Source organism: Balaenoptera musculus, chromosome 3 (assembly GCF_009873245.2).
Source record: "Balaenoptera musculus isolate JJ_BM4_2016_0621 chromosome 3, mBalMus1.pri.v3, whole genome shotgun sequence".
Classification (NCBI taxonomy): domain Eukaryota; kingdom Metazoa; phylum Chordata; class Mammalia; order Artiodactyla; family Balaenopteridae; genus Balaenoptera; species Balaenoptera musculus.
Window position 1 is genome coordinate 114,934,274 of NC_045787.1, and position 23,284 is coordinate 114,957,557.

At 37.7% G+C, this 23,284-nt stretch overlaps 1 protein-coding gene across 1 annotated transcript in view; it reads left to right on the forward strand.

Moving 5' to 3' along the window:
- The window catches only part of CTNNA1 (catenin alpha 1), a 185,966-nt gene that overhangs the window by 62,582 nt on the left and 100,100 nt on the right, over positions 1–23,284 (forward strand). The window contains exons 4-7 of the mRNA XM_036845650.1: positions 76–242; positions 781–900; positions 9,176–9,445; positions 11,967–12,170. Coding sequence (XP_036701545.1) covers positions 76–242; positions 781–900; positions 9,176–9,445; positions 11,967–12,170 — 761 coding nt within the window. The remainder of the gene's footprint in view (positions 1–75; positions 243–780; positions 901–9,175; positions 9,446–11,966; positions 12,171–23,284) is intronic.

A 23,284-nucleotide genomic window follows, 5' to 3' on the forward strand; every position in this document is an offset into this window, starting at 1 on the left:
ATTTTCATTTTTTTAAAATGTAGACCAGTTATTTGGTTCATTCTGCTGAGTTTGTTTTTCTATTCTGTAAAACAGGTGATTTGATGAAGAGTGCTGCTGGAGAGTTTGCGGATGATCCCTGCTCTTCTGTGAAGCGTGGCAACATGGTTCGGGCAGCTCGAGCTTTGCTGTCTGCTGTTACCCGGCTGCTTATTTTGGCTGACATGGCAGATGTCTACAAATTACTTGTTCAGCTGAAAGTTGTAAGTATAGGCCTACGTCTGTAATTTGTTCTGTCACAGCGAGGCTGCTGCTGGCCATACTTAGTTCAACATTTCTTAGGGTTTGGTTTGGTTTTGAACTTGGTTTACCTAAATGGACCAGGAATGTTTTAAATTTCCACTCACTCCTCTGTTCCAAGTGAACATCATACTGGCTCTGCTGTGAACCTGTGTTGTCTTTGTTCTAATAAAGAATTTGCAGAAAAGGTTTTGTTTTGACTCCTTCCCTTTTTGTGGTAGTGATTAAACATTTCCTTGTACCGGTAGAGTTCCAGAGTTGAGAAATCAAGATATGTTAAATTGTATCCTTTTAGATGGAAGTCACAATAATGCTGTCCTTCCCCACCTCCCATAAAACTCCCATGTAGTAGCTGCTTAAATGTTTGAGGGCCACATAAATTGAAGAGGAAGTTTGGATTGCTATGTGAGTAGCTGTCGAAAGGAATAAAAAATTCTAGATCTTCTTTATGTACAGACTTGTATTGTTGAGAATTTTTCTTTTGGGGGGTGTGTTTTATAGGTAGAAGATGGTATCTTGAAACTGAGGAATGCTGGCACTGAACAGGACTTGGGAATACAATATAAGGCCCTGAAACCTGAAGTGGATAAGCTGAACATTATGGCAGCCAAAAGACAACAGGTACAACCATGATTTGGGGATACATTTAAGTTGTTTGTATTATTACCTAGTGGGAAAAATAGATTTTACTTAAGTTTTCAAAAGGTACCATTATCTTCCTCTGCTAATATAGTTCCATTAAAATATTAAGTTTATGATGTGTCCTTTCAGTATTGTTAATAAAGTTAGAATTAAGTTGTATTCATGTTTTGCTCCTATTTTGATTCCTGTGAAAATTTTACTTTAGGTAGCTTAGCAGTTTGTGATAGTGTCTGGAGAAGTGATAGGCTTTTGTTCTGTGTGTTTAAGGATGAACTTGAGTTGGTGGTGGAGTTGAATTCAAACTTTTAAAAACCTTAAACCAGTCAAAACATATTGGAATTACTTCTATACCAGAAAGTACCTCCCCCTCCATATTTTGTAACTTTTAAAGTGTTTCTTACCATTCATTATTAGTAGTTTTCATAGTGTTAGGAATTTGTGTTGTGTGGTATGTGGATCAGTGTTCTTATTTTTACAGCCTTTGCTAGCCCTTTGGCATTTTGCTGTTGGGATGCTTGAAGTCTTCCCTGTGCCGTTCCTGGATGCTGTGTGTTAGATGTGTGTTCCTTAGGGGGGATGCATGTGTCACCATCCAGCTCTTATAATTTCCATAGTCCTGGTCAAGCTTGTGCTATTCTTATTTTTAAAGAGCGCTGAGAAGATGATTTTTTTTTTTAAATTAATTAATTAATTTTTGGCTGCGTTGGGTCTTCATTGCTGTGCGTGGGCTTTCTCTAGTTGCGGCGAGCAGGGGCTACTCTTTGTTGTGGTGCACGGGCTTCTTTTGTTGCGGAGCACGGGCTCTAGGCACACGGGCTTCAGTAGTTGTGCCGCGCCGGCTCAGTAGTTGTGGCTCACGGGCTTAGTTGCTCCGCAGCATGTAGGATCTTCCTGGACCAGGGCTCGAACCCATGTCCCCTGCATTGGCAGGAGGATTCTTAACCACTGCGCCACCAGGGAAGTCCCGAATTCTTATTATTGTTAGCCAATACTTGTATTGGTTAAAATATTTTATGCTGCAGTTTACAGAAAACCCAGCTCCAAAACTGCTTGAACATTGAGGGGTTTATATTCTCACTAATTAGAAGCCCCAAGTTAGGTTAAGTGACTTCAGGGTTGTTAAATTTAAAGGCTTTGCAGTATCATCAAGGATTCAGTTTCTTGACATTTTCCAGCACTGCCATCTTCAGTGTGCCTGGCACTGGATGGCTGTAGAAGCTCTAGGTATGACATTTGCACGCATCAATATGTCCAGTGAGGAAAAAAAAGGACTGTTTCTTCCATATGTCTCTTGTTATAAGCAAATGATCTAGAAGCCTCTAACAGATTTGCCCTGAATATGGATTGTATGACATACCCATTCCTTACTAATCATTGGTAAGGGGAAGGCAGTTAACTCTATCTGACTCAGAGTAATGAAGATCTGCCTTCTTGTCTGTGACAGGGGTAGCCTTCCTGAGAATAGGAATATGCAGCAAGAACTCTGACAGGCATGAGGAACACGGGGTCAGTACTGTAAATGTCCAATATATGACGGCCTCAGCTTTGGAGACTTCAGCTTTCATTTGGTTACATTTACATTAGTATAAAATTCTACCCCACAGGGTTGAGAGAATTAAAGAATGTATGTGAAGTATTTAATATAGTGCCAGACACTCAATAGGCCCTCAGCAGTGGGCAGTTGGTGAATAGTAGTTATTGCTCATATTTTAAGCTGTAAGATGTGATCAGACTGAATCTGTACATATGAGATCCTGGTTTTACATTTCCAGTACTTAATATTACACATGATAATATAGCTAGATTTGTTGTATTGCCTGAGTAATTTAGTTAGTGTAGGCTTAGTGTGCTTTTATCATTTGTCCTTGTGTTGGCTTATGTTCCATCACATAAATCACAAGTAGTTTTTTCTTTTTGAATTTTTGAATTTTATTTATTTTTTTATACAGCAGGTTCTTATTAGGTATCCATTTTATACATATTAGTGTATATATGTCAATCCCAATCTCCCAATTCATCACACCCCCCCCCCCCCGCCACTTCTCCCCCTTGGTGTCCACACGTTTGATCTCTACATCTGTGTCTCTATTTCTGCCCTGCAAACTGGTTCATCTGTACCATTTTTCTAGGTTCCACATACATGTGTTAATATATGATATTTGTTTTTCTCTTTCTGACTTACTTCACTCTGTATGACAGTCTCTAGATCCACCCACATCTCTACAAATGACCCAATTTCATTCCTTTTTACGGCTGAGTAATAGTCCATTGTATATATGTACCACATCTTCTTTATTCATTCGTTTGTCGATGGGCATTTAGGTTGCTTCCATGACCTGGCTATTGTAAATAGTGCTGCAATGAACATTGGGGTGCATGTGTCTTTTTGAATTATGGTTTTCTCTGGGTATATGCCCAGTAGTGGGATTGCTGGGTCATATGGTAATTCCGTTTTTAGTTTTTTAAGGAACGTCCATACTGTTCTCCATAGTGGCTGTATCAATTTACATTCCCACCAATAGTGCAAGAGAGTTTTTTTCTTTTTGCTGGGGCTGATTGATCCTAAGAAGAACTTGTTGTATGATAGTATGGTAATTTTATAAATATGGCAAGCTGGCCAAATTATGTTCACAATTTATTTTACTTAACATTCTTGATATAAGTTCTCTTTTGGATATGTGAAATGAATGTTAGTTATATTTAAAAAATAAAGTTTGGTGAATAGTCTTACTGTCTTAAAACCTAGTCTGATTTTGACTTATGAAGACTTACTATTATTTGAGGAAAGTGAGAACATTTAGACTGACACTATTGCATATCTTTGCAAAATGGTGGAATAAGTAAATTGATGATGTTCTTGAGATAAACACAATAATAGTCCAGAATTTTGTATGCTACTGGAGAAACTTACTGGAAAGTAATGCTGCCTCAGTTTTAATTCTGTGTGCCATGAATCCATGAAGAATTCCTTCATAATCCCTGATGTATTTAAAAAAAAAAAAAAAGTAGTGAATTTCAAACATTTCTCCAAAATAAGATGTCATAAAAATCTTGAAATTATTAGTTAACATGTCAGATGATCTTCTGTAGCACCTCCATGTCTGTTTTCTGCCCTTGGTCACCCTGCTCTCTGCCCCAGGGACCTGACCTGTCTGGACTGCACCCAGGGGCTTCTTTGCCCTCTGGCTTCTGGTTGGGTTGGCCACTGGGAGCGCCATTAGGAGATCAGAGGACAGTGAGGATAGGGTTTTACCCCTCCCTGCTGGTTGCCCTGGGTTGCTAAAAGTCATAGCCTCTCTTGGGTGGTATTCTCCCCACACCTCACTTCCTGGGTTCTGGTAACTGCTGCCTCGTTTTGTCTCTTTGGGCCTAAGTGCCCTAATAGCCTGTGGTTTTCTTGTACTTTGCCCATACCTTTTGTAGCATAGTCCCTAAACCATCTTTGAATTGCCCAGTTTGTTTGATTTTACCATCTGTTTTCTGCTGGTATCTTTTTAAAAAAAAAAATTTTATTTATTTATTTATTTGTTTGTTTGCCTGTGTTGGGTCTTCGTTGCGGCACTCGGGCTCTCTAGTTGTGGTGCATAGGCTTAGTTGCCCCGCGACATGTGGGATCTTCGTTCCCAGACCAGGGATTGAACCCGCGTCCCCTGCATTGGAAGGTGGATTCTTAACCATTGGACCACCAGGGAAGTCCCTCTGCTATCTTGAATGATACATTTTAAAGTTTGTCTTGGGTTTGTAGTGTGTCATGGTCATTTATAGTTTTCCTTGGACCTAATTCTTTAACCTTCAGCCTTTAGCCTTAGCCTCCTACAGTAGAATTTGTTGAATAGGCTGGCTGTGGGTGCCTGTGTGCCTTCTGATCGTAAAATGACTTTTTATAGGGCCTGGGCCTTGGTGTATATTTCTATAAACTAGTGGTTTTTTTGGGAATTAAACTCAACTCATTTTATCCTAAAGTACCAGCCTGGTGGAAACTTCATTCTCCCTTTTAGATACTGCCCATTGGCCTCCTTCAGTTACTGGTCACAATTTTCCACATGTGTTTTCTGGCAGAATTCCTCTACTGCTGTATGCTTAGTACCCTGGACTGTTTTCACCTTTGACCTTTCCTTCTCTTCCCAGGTGTGGTATGTAATAATTTACCTCCTCATCAAGCCTTTTATATTTGCAGGCAGCCCTAGTCCAGAAAAAGGGTGTTTCCTCAAGAGCAGTATTTGGATGTGATGTGTGTACTTGGATGCTTTAGCCTCCCTTGTACCATTTAAGCAGCAGCCACCCAGTGAGGAAATGTTGAACCTTATGAGATCTACAGGCACTCTGGGATTTACCTATTTGTCTCTAAGGTTTTTCTGGAACGTGGCGTGGGGGTGAGGATGTTGCTGAAAATAATAATGAATAACTTTAAAAAGGTGTTTACTATGTGCTAAACACTGTTACAGTTCCTTGATAAACACGAATTTGTTTACTTTTTACAAAAACAGTATAAGGTAGATCCTATAATTGATCAGATATTAGTTTTTATAGGTGAAGGAACTGTATGTAGCATAGAGAGGTAAGTAATTTGGCATGGACATTCATCTAGTAAGTGGCGGAGCCAGGTTTTGAACCTAGGCTTGTCTGGCTCCAGAGGACAGGGATTTTGTTTAAACTGCTACTATAATCCCTAATGCCTAGAACATGGCCTAGATACAGTAGTGTTCAATAAATATTTGTTTAACTAAAGAGAGAATAACCCATTTTGCTGTACTGCAGATCCATCCTGGAATGGGATTCTGTGTGTGGCCATAATCTCTTACTTTCTTGGGCTAGAATATTATTTGCTGACTAGAAGTTTTGAATTTCTATTAGGTTACAGGCTCTTATTTGACTGTAAGGGTGAAATAGATGGCAGAGGTAAGGATCTGCCAGCATCCACCCTGGTTCCTGTGAAGAGGACTACCTCTGCCTTACATTGTCAACTCTGCCTCCCTAATATGCTAAAGATGGAATACTTTGATGTTTACATTCTACCCACCCAGGTACATGAGCTTGTTGAAATAGGTTTGGTAAAAATGTCGTGCTTCTTCCCTAGTCTGTGAAGTCTTTCATGATTATTTTTCTGAAAGCCTGAACAGACAAATTGGTAATGGATAGTACTGCCACTGTTTTATGTGTAAATCACCTATACTGGATGGGTTTGACCATGGACCATTTCTTTAAGTATAGTCATTTGAATCCAAGAGAAGACATCTGATCAAAAGTATCTGTGGGGGCTTCCCTAGCAGTCCAGTGGTTAAGACTCTGGGGGGGTCACGGAGTTCGATCCCTGGTTGGGGAACTAAGATTCTGTATCCTGTGCGGTGTGGCCAAAAAAAAAAGTATCTATGGCTACAGTTTTATATTGTTAAGAGGGACATGAGAGGAAGCTTTCACTTGAATTTCCAGGTCTTGGTTAGAAAGTGTTATGGATTGCTTAGAATTTAGCTTCTGTTTCTTGGTCACTGCATGTGATAGTTGGTTCAAATTATGTTGAAAGGGGTCATTTCCACTTTATGTTTTCTGTTTGTTCCTGAGTCTGTTTGAAATATAACTGGATTGGTCAAATTGGTGTATCATGAAGGCTAAAGTAGACCAAGGAACTCTATAATTTTCTAAGTAATCTATTACACTGCTTAATAGCTCACTTTTTTTCACTAATCTGGGTTACTTATCAGGACTATATATCTTGAAAAGAATTCTTATGATTGATCATTATTATAGTAAGTAGTGCTGCCTTGTGATAGTGTCTATTTTCCTATCTTAACAAAACCTAGTTTCTTTGTCCTACGGCAAAAGCAATTCTAAAGAGAGAAAATAGAACACCTTAGCAGTTAGGACAAACGATGGTGGCTGTCATTTTCATCATAGATTAAAATATATCCCCCATACTTGTAAAAAGAAGTCTATCAAAGATACATTGTGATGAGGGCAAGACATTTAGAAAATGCCACACAGAACATGTACACTAGCTGCTTACGCATAATGGTGAGCCCTAGACCTTTGTCATAGTTTGAGTCTTGAAATGATCATCGACTCTCTAAATCCATGGGGTCCTGTTTCTGAGTATTGAACCTGATGTAGTCTTTGGAAAAGTAGGAGTTTATCATACCAGGCCAGGCAGTGGCTTTAGGAAACTCAGATGTTGAATAGTAATTTTGACACCTATTATAACTTTAGGTGACCACAAGTGTCTTTGCTAACCTTTACAAGAGGCTGTACTGATATCTAGGTTATAGATACTTAGGAAGAATGCCAAAGTTGATTGCAAAACATCTTATAAAACAAAGGACAGGGCTTCCCTGGTGGCGCAGTGGTTGAGAATCTGCCTGCTAATGCAGGGGACACGGGTTCGAGCCCTGGTCTGGGAAGATCCCACATGCCGCGGAGCAACTAGGCCCGTGAGCCACAACTACTAAGCCTGCGCGTCTGGAGCCTGTGCTCCGCAACAAGAGAGGCCACGATAGTGAGAGGCCTGCGCACCGCGATAAAGAGTGGCCCCCGCTTGCCGCAACTAGAGAAAGCCCTCGCACAGAAACGAAGACCCAACACAGCCATAAATAATAAATAAATAAATAAAATTTAAAAAAAAAAACAAAAAAAAACAAAGGACATTATTAAGTGCTTAAAGGCAAATGCCTCCTTAGAAAACTTAAAAGTCCCTGAGGTTGTGGTGAGGGCAAGACATTTAGAAAATGCCATACAGAACACGTGCACCAGCTGTTTAAGCATAATGGTGAGCCTCAACCCCCTGTCATAGCTTGAGTCTTGAAATGATCACTGATTCTCAAAATCCACAGGGTCCTGTTTATGAATATTTAGCCTAATGTACGGTGCTACAGGGCATTTGGAGTGCTGTGTGCTATTGCTTGCAAATTCAGATTCCAAATGAGAAAAGAATTCTAGGAGGAAAAGTAAGCTGTCATATTATACAAGGTTTGAATAAAGATGCAAACCTAAAACATATAGTGAGATGAAGTTTCAGGAAAAGGGAGGAGGTTTGGTGTTCTAATGCTTAATTAGGAACTCATTTAGAAAGATGAGCCATTAAACAGCTGTCAGACTTTAAGTTGAGTAATTGACTTTGGCCTTTCTAAGTCAGTTTTCTCTTACTGTTTGCACATGTAATACTCATTTTAAAAACATTTAAATTTGTACTCTAGGATTCAGTTGGTGACATTAACATTGAAATTCTAGGATCACACGTAAAATAGAGTTGGAACAGTTGGTGGTCAGTTATGGTTATCACTTATATTTCTCTTCTGTGGTGGCAATCCACATTTACCGAAGACTTAGTTTTCTCTGAGTAATTGCAGTAACATAGGGGAACCAGAAATACCCCCTTTCCATCTTGCTTATTATTGGTATCACTTAATTGTCACTTAGCATATTCACCCAGTTTAGCAAGTAGATGCTGGTAGTTGAAACCATGTTAGGAACCTCAAATCCTTTTAACTCTGAATTATAATTATGGGGTAGAGGAAATTGAAAAAGGACAGTTTCACCTAAGACTACATGTCTATAGAGTATTACAGTGAAATACAAACCTTTTGGACTAAAGTCATGGAGTCCATGAGCCTCAGCTTTATGCCTTAATAATCCAGGTCCTAAGGTGGTCTTTGGGATGGTTGAGGGGAGATGTTCTGTACTTGGGAGAACAGCCTGCCACATCCTCACCTGGCTGGTTTGCGTAGTTTGTGTACACTTGTGGTATCCCATCCCAAATTTCACAAAAATCTTTCAGTGAACTTTTATAAGTTAATAAAAAAGAAATCCTCTTAATAAGTTTTAGTGTGTTTAAATGTGTCTCTGATTTTTCTATTTTGGTTGGAATAGGTACATCCATCTTTATAAAGTTGTAATCAAGATGCTAGTCAGTTTTATGTTTTGTTTTTTATATAGTGCTGTTCTAGATGCTTTACATGCATTGTTCCATTTAATCCTCAATTGTAAGAGAGGTAATATTATTGCTCCTATTTTACAGAAGGTGAAACTGAGCGTGGAGAGTTTAAATAGGATCATAATAGTAAAAATTAGAGCTGGAGATTCAAATTCATGTCTGTGTTTTGGAAAAGTTTGAACTCTTACCTACTAAGCCATACTGCCTCCTTTGTGATGAACTTTCAAGCCAGACTGTTAATGAAAATATTGTCTAATTAGTAGAAATTCTAACTTTTCAGAATTCACTGACAAATTTTTGAGTAGAACCCGTATTCTTGTTTTACTCCTGTAGGAACTGAAAGATATGGGCCACCGTGATCAGATGGCTGCAGCCAGAGGAATCCTGCAGAAAAACATTCCAATCCTCTATACTGCATCCCAGGCATGCCTACAGCACCCTGATGTCGCAGCCTATAAGGCCAACAGAGACCTGATATATAAGCAGCTGCAGCAGGCGGTCACAGGCATTTCTAATGCAGCCCAGGCTACTGCATCAGATGATGCCTCGCAGCACCAGGGTGGAGGAGGAGGAGAGCTGGCATACGCCCTCAATAACTTTGATGTAAGTTATACTTGGGAGGAGACTACAGGCTCTTGACCATCCCTCAAAGTTAACAGATTTCTGGGGAAATGTGATCAAGGTTTCTCATGAAAGCTCAATTTCTACTTAGATTTGTAGTCTAAGTTGAAAGAAATTTTATAATTTTATAATTATAATTATAATTTTATAATCAGTCTACTTGATCTTGACTTGGCCTAAAACATTTATCTTTTCTTCCCTCTCCCCTTCCCTCTCCCCTTCCTCTTTCTCTTCCCCTTCCCCTCTCTTTTCTTTTTTAGTTTTAAGCTTCTGAATTCTTTTATGCAACTTGTGTTTCCTATGAGGTCATTCTTTAGTGAAGCTATGAATTTGGTTCATTTCAATCAAGACTTTAACCTTCTGGTAGATATGAAGCTATGGGAGATACAGAGGCAAAGTGCGCTTAGGCTCTGCCCTCCAGGGGCTCACAGTCAGTGAGAGATACAGACACATCATAAGTGACTACAGCAGAAGTGCTGTCATCTTAATCTGACTTGTCTGACTAGATAACACTTCTCTTCTCAATGACTAAATAATAGACAAAATTTAATCAAGTGGAAGCAAATTTAGGATTAAAATACTTCCTTAGCATAATGCCATATAATTACCTTTTATAGATGATGCCCCAGATCTGTTCTGTGTATATATTCTGTGTACACACTATCCTATGTATCAACTTTAATCTTAATTTTTTGGGGTGTGTTTTATGGTTTTAAATTCCTACCCACAATGCCTCATGGCTTCCAGTAGATGGCAGCAGTTTAAGATTTTTTTAAGTGGTTTTTTTGTTGTTGTTGTTGTTGTTTTAAACCAATTGTTATGTTATTTTTTTTTTTTAATTAACATAAGGGAAAATTGCCTTCCAGGTGACCAGCATCCTTTCATTAGCAGGAGTGCTTTGAGGTATAGAATCAATATAATGGAGTGCATTTTAACAGTTGTTTCTGGTCTTTACTTTTCTTTCCTTTGTCTCACCCCTTTACTTTGTCTTGGGTAAAGACAGTGTTAAGCCTAAAGACCATGATGTTAGAACTGAATTTTTACCCTGGAGCCTTAAACATTAAATGACTTTATGGCAAACTCTTAAGATATATCTTACAATTAACTGGCACTATTGTTTTTCCCCTTCAAATTTGGCGGTATTTGGTACTGGCCTCATTCAAGGCAGTACAGATTACATTTTGCCCTAAGTTGAGTAATATCTATCAGAGGTCCCTTAACCTCTTAAGGCTACAGTGAAACTTCATTCATAAAATGACAGGGTTGGACTAAATGCTTACAGGTCTGTTGAAGTTCTGTGACTCTGTGTTAAAATTCTATGACCATTCATTCTTCATACCTGTTGGTCATTGTGAAGAAGATGTTGTGTATTCAGTTTTGACCAGAGAAATACTGCAGTAACTTAATCTGGTAAAAAAAAAAATCAGCTAAAATGTAGGTTAATAATAAACTGAAGGAATTGTGTGTTTAGTTTTGAAACTGACAGTTCTTTGGAAGGGAAAGAAGACGTGTACTTATTGGAAAAGGGCAAGCTTTTTTTAGAGAAAAAACTTGGCATTTAAACTGAGATCAATAAGAACATAGTTCGTATAGAGAAAAATTAAAGGCAAAATATTTGTACAGACATTTATTGGTGTAAGGATAAATTGTATCAAGTGGAGAAGTTTGAGGAAGGCCAGTAGATCTTGTCCTGGGGGTGTTGATGTTTGACCTAGTACCTGTAGCTTACTTGTGACCTGACCTCACTCATCAGTGGTAAAGCTGGATTTAAGTGGAGTCAGGGGAGTGAAGGGAAGACAGAGGAAGGATTTATTCTTTTGCGGGCAATAGTATCTCAGAGAGTGGCTTTGTTGGGACAGATTGCTGTCATCTCTTACAGAATACCTGGAGGTCTTTCAGCAAAGAAAGTCTCTAGTTTGGAATTAACAGGATAAATTTGAGACTGAATTTTTATAAGCTTTAATGAAATGTATAAGATGAAGAAAATTGAAATTGATTATAAACTCATTCCTTTCTGAAACTTTGAAGACAGAAGTCAGTGTTTTGTTTTTATTTATTTTTTGTGGTCAAACAGTTCTGCTAATGTCGTGTAGCAGTTTTATTCTCTGTACATAGAAAAGAACAAGAGTGCTAATGTTTATTTTCCTTGTAATTCTCATTTGGTAACTTACTATTACTGCATAGGCTGACCTTTAGATGTTCAGATTAAGTAACGTGAACATGATTTTTATGCCAACATATTTCTGTTTGCATTTGTGGTTATCATACCTTATTCAGGCCCCATTCCGCTGGATAGTATTGCTTCCAGTGTCTTCTTTGAGAAGTAATCCACCATAAACCAACTTGTGTGGGATGCCCCTCAACTGCCAAGAAGTATAACTTTGTTTCAGGCATTGAAATTTTTATGTTATATATTGGTGTTCCTAATCACCACTTTCCTCACCTTCTTGAATATTGGAGGGAATAGAGATTACACTAGCATTCAATAATGCTTCCTTTGCAGAAACAAATCATTGTGGACCCCTTGAGCTTCAGCGAGGAGCGCTTTAGGCCTTCCCTGGAGGAGCGCCTGGAAAGCATCATTAGTGGGGCTGCCCTGATGGCTGATTCATCGTGCACACGTGATGACCGGCGTGAGAGAATCGTGGCAGAGTGTAATGCTGTCCGCCAGGCCTTGCAGGACCTGCTCTCGGAGTACATGGGCAACGTGAGTAAGAGGAATTTTCTATAGCAGATGTTGGATCTGAGGTGTTTTTCAGAACTTTTCTTTGAAGTAACAGGAGTTTTCCATAATTGTTGCGTCTTAACTATACATGTTAAGAGGTGTTTTAACTATACATGTTTTAACTATACATGTCAAATATGTTTTAACTACATATGTCAAATATGTTTTTAGCTTCTTGACTCTTGGGTGGAGTAAAATTTTTCAAGGAATGGATAAATGGCTTTCTGTAGTGCCCCCTTTCTGCCCAACTTGTTGGTGTGAAAAAATTTAAACTTATAGAAATCATATAATGAACACCCATCTACCCTTTATCTAGATTCACCAATTAACATGTAAATACATGTGCATGTTTGTGTGTATAAATATATGCGTGTATATGTATATATACACATATACAACATTTTTTATTTTTATGAAACATTTGAAAGTAAGTTGCAGACATTGTATTGCTTCGCCTCTAAATATTTCAGCATGTGTCTACTAGGGATAGTAACCTTCAATACCCCTAAAATTCCATTATCACATGTAGGTGGCCATCTAATTTTGGGTAAAGGGAATGCTGAAAATATTCATAGTTGATGAAGTTATTTGAATGAGCCATGTGCAGTGCTATAAGAGTAAGTAATTGCCAAGTAGAGCCGTATTAGGTGAACTGAGTAGAGTTTTTGAATTTTTAAGGTTTATGTTTAAAAACCAGTGCTGTGAAATTGGATACCTGACAGTTTTTTTGCCGTAGAAAATACTGTATCTGTTGATTTATTTTCTGTATTGTTAATGTCTTCTTTTTTCCTTCCCTAATACTTCTATCATTCCAGTTATTTAATGCTGCTTTAGGGTTAGTGTAGTTTAGACCTTGTACCCAGTATTTTACTGTGGCAAAGAAGGAATAAATTAAATAAAAATTATATAAAATCATTTTAAAGGGAAGAAGGACAGTGCAAATTAGTCCTCACTAGTGATTTTTCCCTATTTAATAGTTTTGACGAAAAGATCTTTGGTACTTTCTCATTTGTTCATTTGCCATACATCTTGTTTGTTCACTTGTATTCTTATATAAGTGAACATGTAATGGTGAGTCATGATGGAATTCCTAGGGTGAAGATGAATGCTTTCCTGTGTTTATCTTGTTTCTACCATATTGTGAAATTAGTGAAGCATATTGAATTTTTTTAAGCCATTGCCATGTTTTGATCATATGCAGTCTACCTCAGAAAAATGAGATTAGAGGCTTAGTTAAATCAAATGGAAAAAGCAGTTGATAAGTCACAGTGAAAATGTGGGACACATTTAAAAACCCATATATAAGCCTGAAAATCAGAAAATATAAAAAAATGAATAATTTGAAGACTGGCTCAGGGAAACAAAGACTCATGGCATGTATGTGAATCAGTTATCTACTATCGTGTGCTGAAGTGGTACGAAAGTGTCCAGTGCAGTTATGATGGGGAAACCACTTTAAAAACAGCCTTTGTGGGGAAGAGTATGTGATAAATCTGTTCTCATTCCTCCATACTAGAGTTTCCTAACCAGTCTAAAAGATATTCCTTGAGTCTTCGGGTTGGTCAGATCTTGGACTAGTCATCTCTGATCATGAGGTACCTCCTGGATTCTCCCCAGAATGCCAGACAAATAGTACTTTCTATTTTGTGCCATGGATGTAAGTAATGGTGGGAGATACTCATTTATATGGAAGATATGGAGACCATAACAGCACTCTTACATAACATTTTATTATGTAAGTGAAAACAAGAACAGTAATTGATGTCAGGCTGAAATTTAAGGATTATGGTAGGGGTTTTGAAAGAAATTCTCTCAATATTCAGAAATATATTTTAGAAGATGATTTCTGAACACATTTCTCCTAAAGATAAAAATATTTAGTTTCCTTGAATTGACTCACATAACAGTGATCAGGCTGTGTCCTGTCACAAAGTGATGGAGTGAGGATAAAGGGGGAGGGCAGTGAAGCACATGTGAAGAAAACTTAGAATGGTAAAAGGGTCTGCAAGAAGCAGAATCAACTAGGGATAGATTTTGCTTATTTATGAAGCATTCAAGAACATTTAGAACCTCCAGTGACAGTCAGAACTTAACCGGCAGTATCTTCCTGTCCCTCAGTTCATATTGAGTATGGGTCATCTGCAGAGTAGTGTGCTGGGCACTGTGTAAGAGGAGGAATGAAGCACTGATCCCTCCCTTCTGAAACATACAGCATCTCTACAGAACATTTATTGGGAGTGCCATCATAGGTACTACTAAAATACCATGGGGATTGCAAGGAGGATGAGATTATTTCTAGCTGGAAAACCTGAGGCGATTTGTGGAGTATTTATTTTATAATCTTTGCATTGAGCTTTACCTTGATTTTAAAAAAATGATTCAGTTTAAGTTTTGATTATTTCTTTTGAAAAATATTAGATAAATAATTATGGTATGTGGAGAATTGAGACAGTCTGGATTAATTAAAACTGGTTCAGTACTTAGAACTTTGTTGACAGAGTGGTAAAATCCAGAAAGGTTCACGTATTTTTACTTTTTTTCATTTCCTGGATTCTCTCAGTCATGTCATGATTTTTATAGATACATACTTAAAAAAAAATCTTGTTGTAATTTCTTGAGCCTTCCTTCTTCATCCTGTGTTGCCACTTATCAAGTTACATTGGTGTTTCCTCTAAGGCAATGATTCTTTTTTTTTTTAATTTAATAAAGTTTTATTTTCCAGAATGTACAGTTGGTGGGATAAGGCAATGATTCTTACTTAACTTTGGATGCACATTAGAATCCCTGGGGGGGCTTCCCTGGTGGCACAGTGGTTAAGAATCCACCTGCCAATGCAGGGCACATGGGTTCAAGCCCTGGTCCGGGAAGATCCCACATGCCGCGGAGCAACTAAGCCCGTGCGCCCCAACTACTGAGCCTGTGCTCTAGAGCCCGCGTGCTGCAGCTACCAAAGCCCGCGCGCCTAGAGTCAGTGCTCCGCAACAAGAGAAGCCACTGCAATGAGAAGCCCGCACACTGCAATGAAAAGCCTGCTCACCACAACTAGAGAAGGCCCACGTGCAGCAACGAAGACCCAACGCAGCCAAAAAAAAAAGCTTTTTCTGAAAAAGAAACTTTTAGAAATCCTGATGTCTAGGTTGTACCCAAATTAAGTCAGAATTACCAAATTGAGTTCCAGGCATCAATATTTTTAAAAGTTCCACAGGAGATTCCAATGTGCAGTTAAGGTGGAGAAAGTGCTATGATGGTTTATTGCATTTGTCCTTTTCTGTCTCCACTGCTGTTGTCTTATTCCAGGCTGTATTCACTTTCTCCACTTCGAGTTTGTTCTGCCTGCTCAGGCCAGTCTGAGCTCATGCCTTCAGTAGGACATTGTTCATTGTGTTATTGAAATTCCCTTCCTACTTGTTTAAACCTAACCTGCCCTTCCTTCAAGGCCCACATTTCCCCCCCATCTCTTTGCTGAAGGCCATTTCAGACTACACCATTCTACATTATTTCTTTGTAGCTTGAAGTTTTGCACTCAATTGTTTACTTCCTTGAATTGTTGGTCAATTGTATTTCCTATATCCATGTAATTTCTGCAACTAGGTTTTAAGCTTTTGAAAGATGGGAACTATTTAAAAAAATATTCTTTCAGGGTCTAGTATAATGGTAGTAGAGATACTCAATAGGTGCTTGCTTAATGAACTCACGCTGACTTGGGAGAATGGATAAAGTGAACAGTTTGGGATATTCATGGTACTAGAGATATATTAGTGGAAAAAACAAAGATCCTTGCCCTTATTGACCTTACATTCTAGAGGGTTATGGGGGAGGAGGCCATGGGTGATTTACCCTTACTTCCTGTAGCTCTTTTGGTATACAGATGACATTTTTTGAAAAAATTAATACTCTGAAATAAGCAATGAGTGGAAGTGATATGTTAGATCATAGGGTGAGGGCCAAACTCCCTTTTAAAGGCTCCAAGGGCCAGGAGGCCAGCAGCCTTAATGCTTCTACTTGCATTGTAGTTTGAAGAGTTAGAGATAGATAGTCTTAGATCTGTCACTAACTTACCTGTATGATGCTCTAAGAGATACTGATGTTAAGGGTAATGTATTTGACCCCTACTTACTTAAACATTATGGAAATGCTTCAGATGCCTGACAGCAGAGGGTTTTTGACCGTTCAGTGGATCTTTGTTTCACAAATGACTTCCAGGTTTCCTTGAAATGAAATGTAGTTATTGTGGTTATGTTTAATTTGTTCTTGCTCTATCAGCCTAAGGTTACTCTGCCTATGAGGATTCTAGAGAAAGAAAAATATCTTGGATGGGTTTAAAAATGAATGGATTGGACTTCCCTGGTGGTCCAGTGGTTAAGACCCCACGCTTCTACTTCAGGGGGTGCAGGTTCAATCCCTGGTTGGGGAAGTTCTGCATGTTGCGGGGTGCGGCCAAAAAAAAAAAAAAGTGAATGGATTGAAATTAAAGTGAAATGTAATTGAATTTGAAAAAAGTTATTGCCACTTTGTTTATTTTCTTGTAGTTGAAAATCATACATGTGCATTAAATTATTGACCCACCATTACTATTAACATTTAGGTATATGTATTTCCAGTTTGTCCCCGTTCTTGTATGCAGAGTGTTTTTAAATTTTAAAATAAGTTTTAACCCTCTTAATGTTCTCCGCATAGACACAAAATATTCGTATAACATTCAAACTATTAGGTTAATGGTGCAACAACATAGGTGGACCTGGAGGACATTATGCTGAGTGAAATAAGCCAGACACAGAGGACAAATCCTGTATGATCCACTTCCATGAGGTTCCTAGAGTTGTCAAATTCATAGAGACAGAAAGGAGAATGGGGGTGCCAGGCACTGGGGGAGATGGGAATGTGGAGTTACTGTTTAATGGGGACAGAATTTCAGTTTGAGAAAATGAAAAGTTCTGGAGACGGATGTGCTGATGGTTGCACAATAATGTGAATGTTCTTGAGACCTATGAGCTATATGCTTAATATTGGTTAAGATGGTAAATGTTATGTTATATGATAAACATAGTAAAAAAAAATAACAAACAAAATTTAAAAACAAACAGTTAGGTTTAATGGGTTCAACTTTCTGTTTCTTAAATGTGTAGTTGACTTTGGAGCCCAGTTCTGTGTTATAATGTTTTTTAAAGATAGTATTTCAATGCCAGTGAAAAGTCTCCTTCTGAAGAGGCCTGTACTTGGTACAGCCGAATTCTTTATTTCACACTCTTCATTCTGCTAAGGGATATGCTGATCCTTAATGTGGTCCTTTCTCCCTTTGTTAGGGCACGTGCTTTGAGTTTTTCCCAGTACTGCAGTAGAATTTATTGGGACCAAACTTACTTGTCTCTTTTATCACACTCACATTCCCCTCAAAAAACAAATGAACAAAACTCTCCACTCTAACCCCCCTCCCCCTGACCCCAATCTGAAAACTCTTAACACAGTGTCTGAAACATAAATGACCCTCAGTCTTTGAAATGAATTCCATTTGGTTTTGACCTGAGCAATCTTGTCCAGCAGTTCATGGTCATATGCTGACTGACTAGAATTAGAATTTATAATTGGTGAGAAGAAACACATGCCTTGGGCTTGAGTAGCTTTAGCTCTGTTCCATCCAGTGTGGTAGCCAGTAGGCATATGTGGCTATTGAGCACTTAATAGGTGACAGGTCCAATTTGAGATGTGCTGTGAGTGTAAACTATATACCAGATTTCCAAGACTTACTGCACTGAAAAAGCTGTAAATATCTCAGTAGTATCTCATTGATAATATTTTGGATATATTGGGTTAAATAAAATCTGTTCTTAATTTTTACGTGTTTCTTTTTACTTATGGCTACTAGAAAATTTTAAATTATATATGTAGTTTTTGTTTCTTGCTTGTATTATATTTCTCTTGGATAATTCTGACTACTGGGTAACCAACCAGCTAAGGTGAGTAGATAAGAGTTAAGCATCAACTTTTTCCTTTTTTTAAAAAAATTAATTAATTAATTTATTGAGCTAGCTGTGCTGGGTCTTAGTTGTGGCACGCGGGATCTCCATTGCCGCATGTGGGATCTTTAGTTGCGGTATGTGGGATGTAGTTCCCTGACCAGGGATCGAACCCCAGCCCCCTGCATTGGGAGCACGGAGTCTTAGCCACTGGACCACCAGGGAAGTCCCAACTTCTTCCTTCAGTGTCCAGAATGGTAACGTACATAGTAGCTATTGTAGCTTGTATTTTTTATACCTTAAACTAGATTTAGGCAGAAGAAAATTGGTAAAGCTTAGGACCAGGTGAGGATGATGTTGCTTTAAGGTTAAATTTTATCTTTGTTCTTGCCCAGAAACGATGGAGGTTGTAGGATCCTAAAAGAGTAATGAAGTAAGTGGACATTTTTTGTATTGGACTGGGCCTATATTTGAGGGGTTTGATTATGTTAGCATATCAGGTATAAAATTTTTATCTGATTTGGATAATAGATATGGAATGTATGAGTAAGGTGCGGTTAATGTTCACTCTCAAAGATATATTGTTATTGCAGTGAGGGGAAGCACTTAATCTAGATGCTAATCTCTTCTCAGTTTTGCAAATGCTTTCCTGGAACCACTTTAGCGGAGCCAAAGCTTCCAAGCCTTTGAAGGACTCCTTCGAAGAGCTTGTTACTGCATTATTTTGTGGCTGCATTTTCTTATTTTCAAAATTAGAATAGGTTAATTTTTTTCTGATTATAAAGTTCTCTGTTCATTATATATCACCATTTTCGGTATATAGCATTCCAGAGTTCATTCTGTCTATGTGTGTATGTACACATTTATCTGTTCTTTTCGTACTGTTTCTTCTTTTTTTGACAACAGAAATAAGGATTGTCTTTACAATTATACTGCTTACCATATACTAGCCATTGTGCTGAGAGACATACATTATTACCTGTTTGACTTCCATAATAATCCTATTGAATTGTTACTCGCTCAAAAATACTCAGTCATATAGCTGAGATTTGAACTCAGATCCCTGGGACCTGAAAATCTGAATGCTTACTACTTTTATCATAGTGTATCTTTGTAAGTCAGCAAATACGATTTTACATCATCATCTTTAATAATCATGGGTTTTTTTCACTATATAGCTTTATAAATGAAATTTATTACTGAAGTTTATTAATGAAGTTAAATATTTCACACTAAATAAGGTAAACCCAGGTCTGGTATAGCTGCTTGAAGTGAGCTGAAGAAGAAAAGAAAGCTTTTTTAGAGTATTCTCCCAAGCTAGACTCTCTGGAGTTACTTGAGTGTCATAGATGTTTCAGTTGGCTCTGTGATGTGCAGCTATAGGGCCTGAGTTTTGTTATATGATATGCTATGATTTTCATCTTTGTGTGAACCCTTGGGTTTCCTGCAGTAGACTCTTGCCTGTATTGCTAGTCCATAGTTTTGTACTATATGATTTTATTGATTTGTTAGTGTAAGCTTTTCGGTGAGCTGCCTAGCATATTTGGAGAATTTAGGTATAAATAGATGTTTCATTGAATGCAGAATTCGAGCATGTGTAGGACTTAGTCCTCTTGACATTAGTATTTATTTAATTTGGAAAGCTTCTTTGTCAAAAATTGTGTGATTTTCTTGTGGTGTGAGATGAGAGGTTTAAGAGAACTTCTGAAGTCTGAAGAGGACATCTCACCCTAGTTATATTTTATGTTGCTTTTTAGAGGCCTGAGGTACTTCCTATATATGCCACTCTGGCATTATGGATTGCAGTATTTAACAGGCAAGTTCCTAACCTTTTATATGCAGAAAGATGCATGTTTGTATATTAGATAAAATGGCTCTGGCTTAATGGAACAACAGTAGAGCAGTCTCTTGAAATCAGGATGATGGGGCAGACCCGGAAGCCTGCCCAGTGTCAGGCTGCAGATGCATCAGGTTTTAGCCTACAGGAGACTGCTGTTAGACTGTCCTTGGTATTAATTTATGCTTTTTAGATGTCAGGCGGGCTTGAAGAGCTTTTATATCTAAAAAAATGTGTCTAAATTAAACGGTAGTAATAACCTCTAAATATATCAGAATATTAGCAGTTATCACTGAGTGGTGGGATAATAGGCAATATAAATTTTCTTCTGTAGTTCCTCCCACATTTTTGACAGTGTTTCTTATGGTCATTATGACACAAAGTTTAGAAATAAACTTAGACCCTTAGTTTTATGTGTCATGGATTTTTAGGTTTTGTTCATAATCATATACTGTGCTTATTTCCAAAGTACTATTAATATGGGAACACTGAAGATTTTTCACGTTAATAAGGTGATTCGTCTTTTTGAGGTAATGATTCATTCAGGACTAGTTTGAAGTAGTGAGTTGTCTGGGGGGGCTTTTTGTTTACTACAGTATGTACTTCTAGAAAGTCTTGGTCAAAACAGAGTCAGTTATCTCTGTGTGATAGTATTTGCATTATCCTTTTCTTGAAATATTTGTCAGTGATTTTTGACCATGGAAATATAGAATTATAAATTTTAGAATTTGGAAGTGACATTAGTTATCATAGTGTAGGGTTGACAAATTAAACTTCTCCGGTAAAGTCTTGCCTGCCATCTATTTTTGTAAATTTAATTGGAACATAGCCATGCCCATTTGTTTACTTAACAATCTATGACTGCTTTTCCACTGCAGTCGTGTAGTTGAGTAGTTGTGACAGAGATGGAATGGCCCCCAAAGCCCCAAATATTTGATATCTGGCCCTTTACAGAAGTTTGCCAAGCCTTAATCTAGTCCAGCCAACTAATTTTTTTTTTCAACTAATTTTTTGAAGGTTTTAAAATACAAACTCAATTTCTCTTAACAGATGTGAGATTATTTAGGTTATATATTTCTTCTTAGATAAATTTTGGAAGTTTGTGGCTTTTAAGGAATTGGTCCATTTTATCCAGTTAGTCAAGTTTCATATGCAAAAGTTGTTTGTAGCATTCTCTTATTATCCTTTTAGTGTTTGTGGGGAGTCTGTAGCCATATTGTCTAATTCATTTCTGGTGTTGGTAATTTGTATCTGACCCCTTTATTTTCTTTGCCAGTCTGGCTATAGGTTTATCAATTCTGTTGATCCTTTGAAAGAGCCAGGTTTTTTTGGTTTCATTGATTTTTCTGTTATTTTCAATTTCACTGATTTCTGTTCTTCATTGTTTCTTCTGTTTCCTTTAGGTTTATTTTGTTCTTCTTTTTCTAGTTTCTTGAGGTGGGAAATTAGGTTATTGGCTTGAGATCTTTCCTCTTTTTAAATGTAAAGATTTAGGGCAGATTTCCATATAAGCCCTGCTTTGTCTCCATCTCATAAATTTCAATATTTTGTATTTTCATTTTTGTTTAGTTCAAAATATTTAAAAATTTTCCTTGAGTCTTCCTCTTTGACCGGTGGATTATTTGGAAGTACAGTATGTTGTTTAATTTCCAAGTATATGGAGATTTTCTTGTTAAATTTCTGTTATTGATTTCTAGTTTAATTCAAATTCAATATGGTCAGAGAACATACTTTGCATGATTTCAGTTTTTTAAATTGTTTATTGAGATTTGTTTTATGACCCAGTGGTGCTATCTTTGTGATGTTCTGTCTGCACTTGGCTATGTTTTTTGGCTGTTGTTGGATGGAGTGTTCTATAAATGTCAATTAGATCCAGATGGTTGATGGCATTGGTTGATTGAATTGGTTCAGTACTTCTATACCTTGATTGCTTATTTATTTGTTTGTTTATTTAGGGTCTGCTTGTTCTAATAGTTACTGAGACAGTTATAGCCCTGTCTGCCAACTATAATTGTGGATTTGGCTCTTTTTCATTTCAGTTCTCAGATTGCTACTTTATGTATTCTCTCCAGAGTTTTTAGTTGCATTCAGTGGCATAGACAGGGTGGAAAATGTTTACCCCATCTTAACCAGACCTAAAACCAACCACCTATTTTCAAAACAGCCTGAAACTAGAGGTAACTTGGCTATGATCATACCCAGGTAAGAACAGTTAAGATTAGAATTAAGCCTTCTGATTATCAGTCCAGAGCTACTTCTGATGGTCCTCATCATATGTGATGCCATGGATGGTGGACAGTAATGCTTACATCGAATAGGCATCGTTAAAGCTTGATCAAGTAGCCTCCCCCTGAGCTGCTTTCTCAGCTGTGAAACAAGGTCATTAATAGCTGCCCTTCTACCTGACTTTGTTAGAGGGCACAGAGAACCACTCAAGACCAAGCAAAATGAAGAAAATGGGATAATGGGTGGTGGTAATGCAAAAAATGCCTTGAGACGAAAGAGCATTAAATGATGTGTAGCCAAGAACAAGGTGAACAGGGATCTGGATAGGCAGTGACCGAGGCTGCTCTCCTGTCTCTTGTAGCAGATTCTTCTCAGTTCTGTGTGATAGCTCCATTCCTTGCTCTGTCTATAGCAAAGAGCCAAAGCAGCAGTCTCCACCCACAAGTCTGCATGATCTTGTAGTTCAAGCATCTCATCACAGCTGACAGAGGATCTCCCCCGCCACCCCTCATTTGAGTGTGGAAAGGGAAGGGGATACCATGTTTGACTTGAACATACAACTAGAAAATGCTATAAATACATGCAAATTGGTATTGTTTTAGGAAATTAATAATACACTTCTTTCTTTCTCATTTATTTTTACTTTTGGCAAAGTTGTCATATGTTGATAATAAATTGATTCTTTTAAAATAGTGTCATTGTTTAAATGTAGCAAAGTAGGCATTTTATTGTTTATAAAATAAACCTGTTTATCTAGAATGCCCATATGTGACAAACATGTAAAATTAGAAGCTTATCAATCATAACTTTCTACCCTAATATTTTCTGTCCATTGATCTTAAAAAAATTTTTTTTTTTAAATTGGGTGTTTTAGAGGACTTAAGGTAGTTAATAAAACTCCTTGAGTTTCCAAACTATCCTTGCCAGAGACAGGTATAGCCCTGGCTGCCAGGAAATTTTCTGTTCTGTGATTTCAGGCCTGCTCTCTTGAAAATTACTATGGTTTTCATATTTCTTAATCATAGAATTAGAAGGGTTAAAGTCTGTGGAATGCGATATTTTTCTTCTCTGAGCGAATG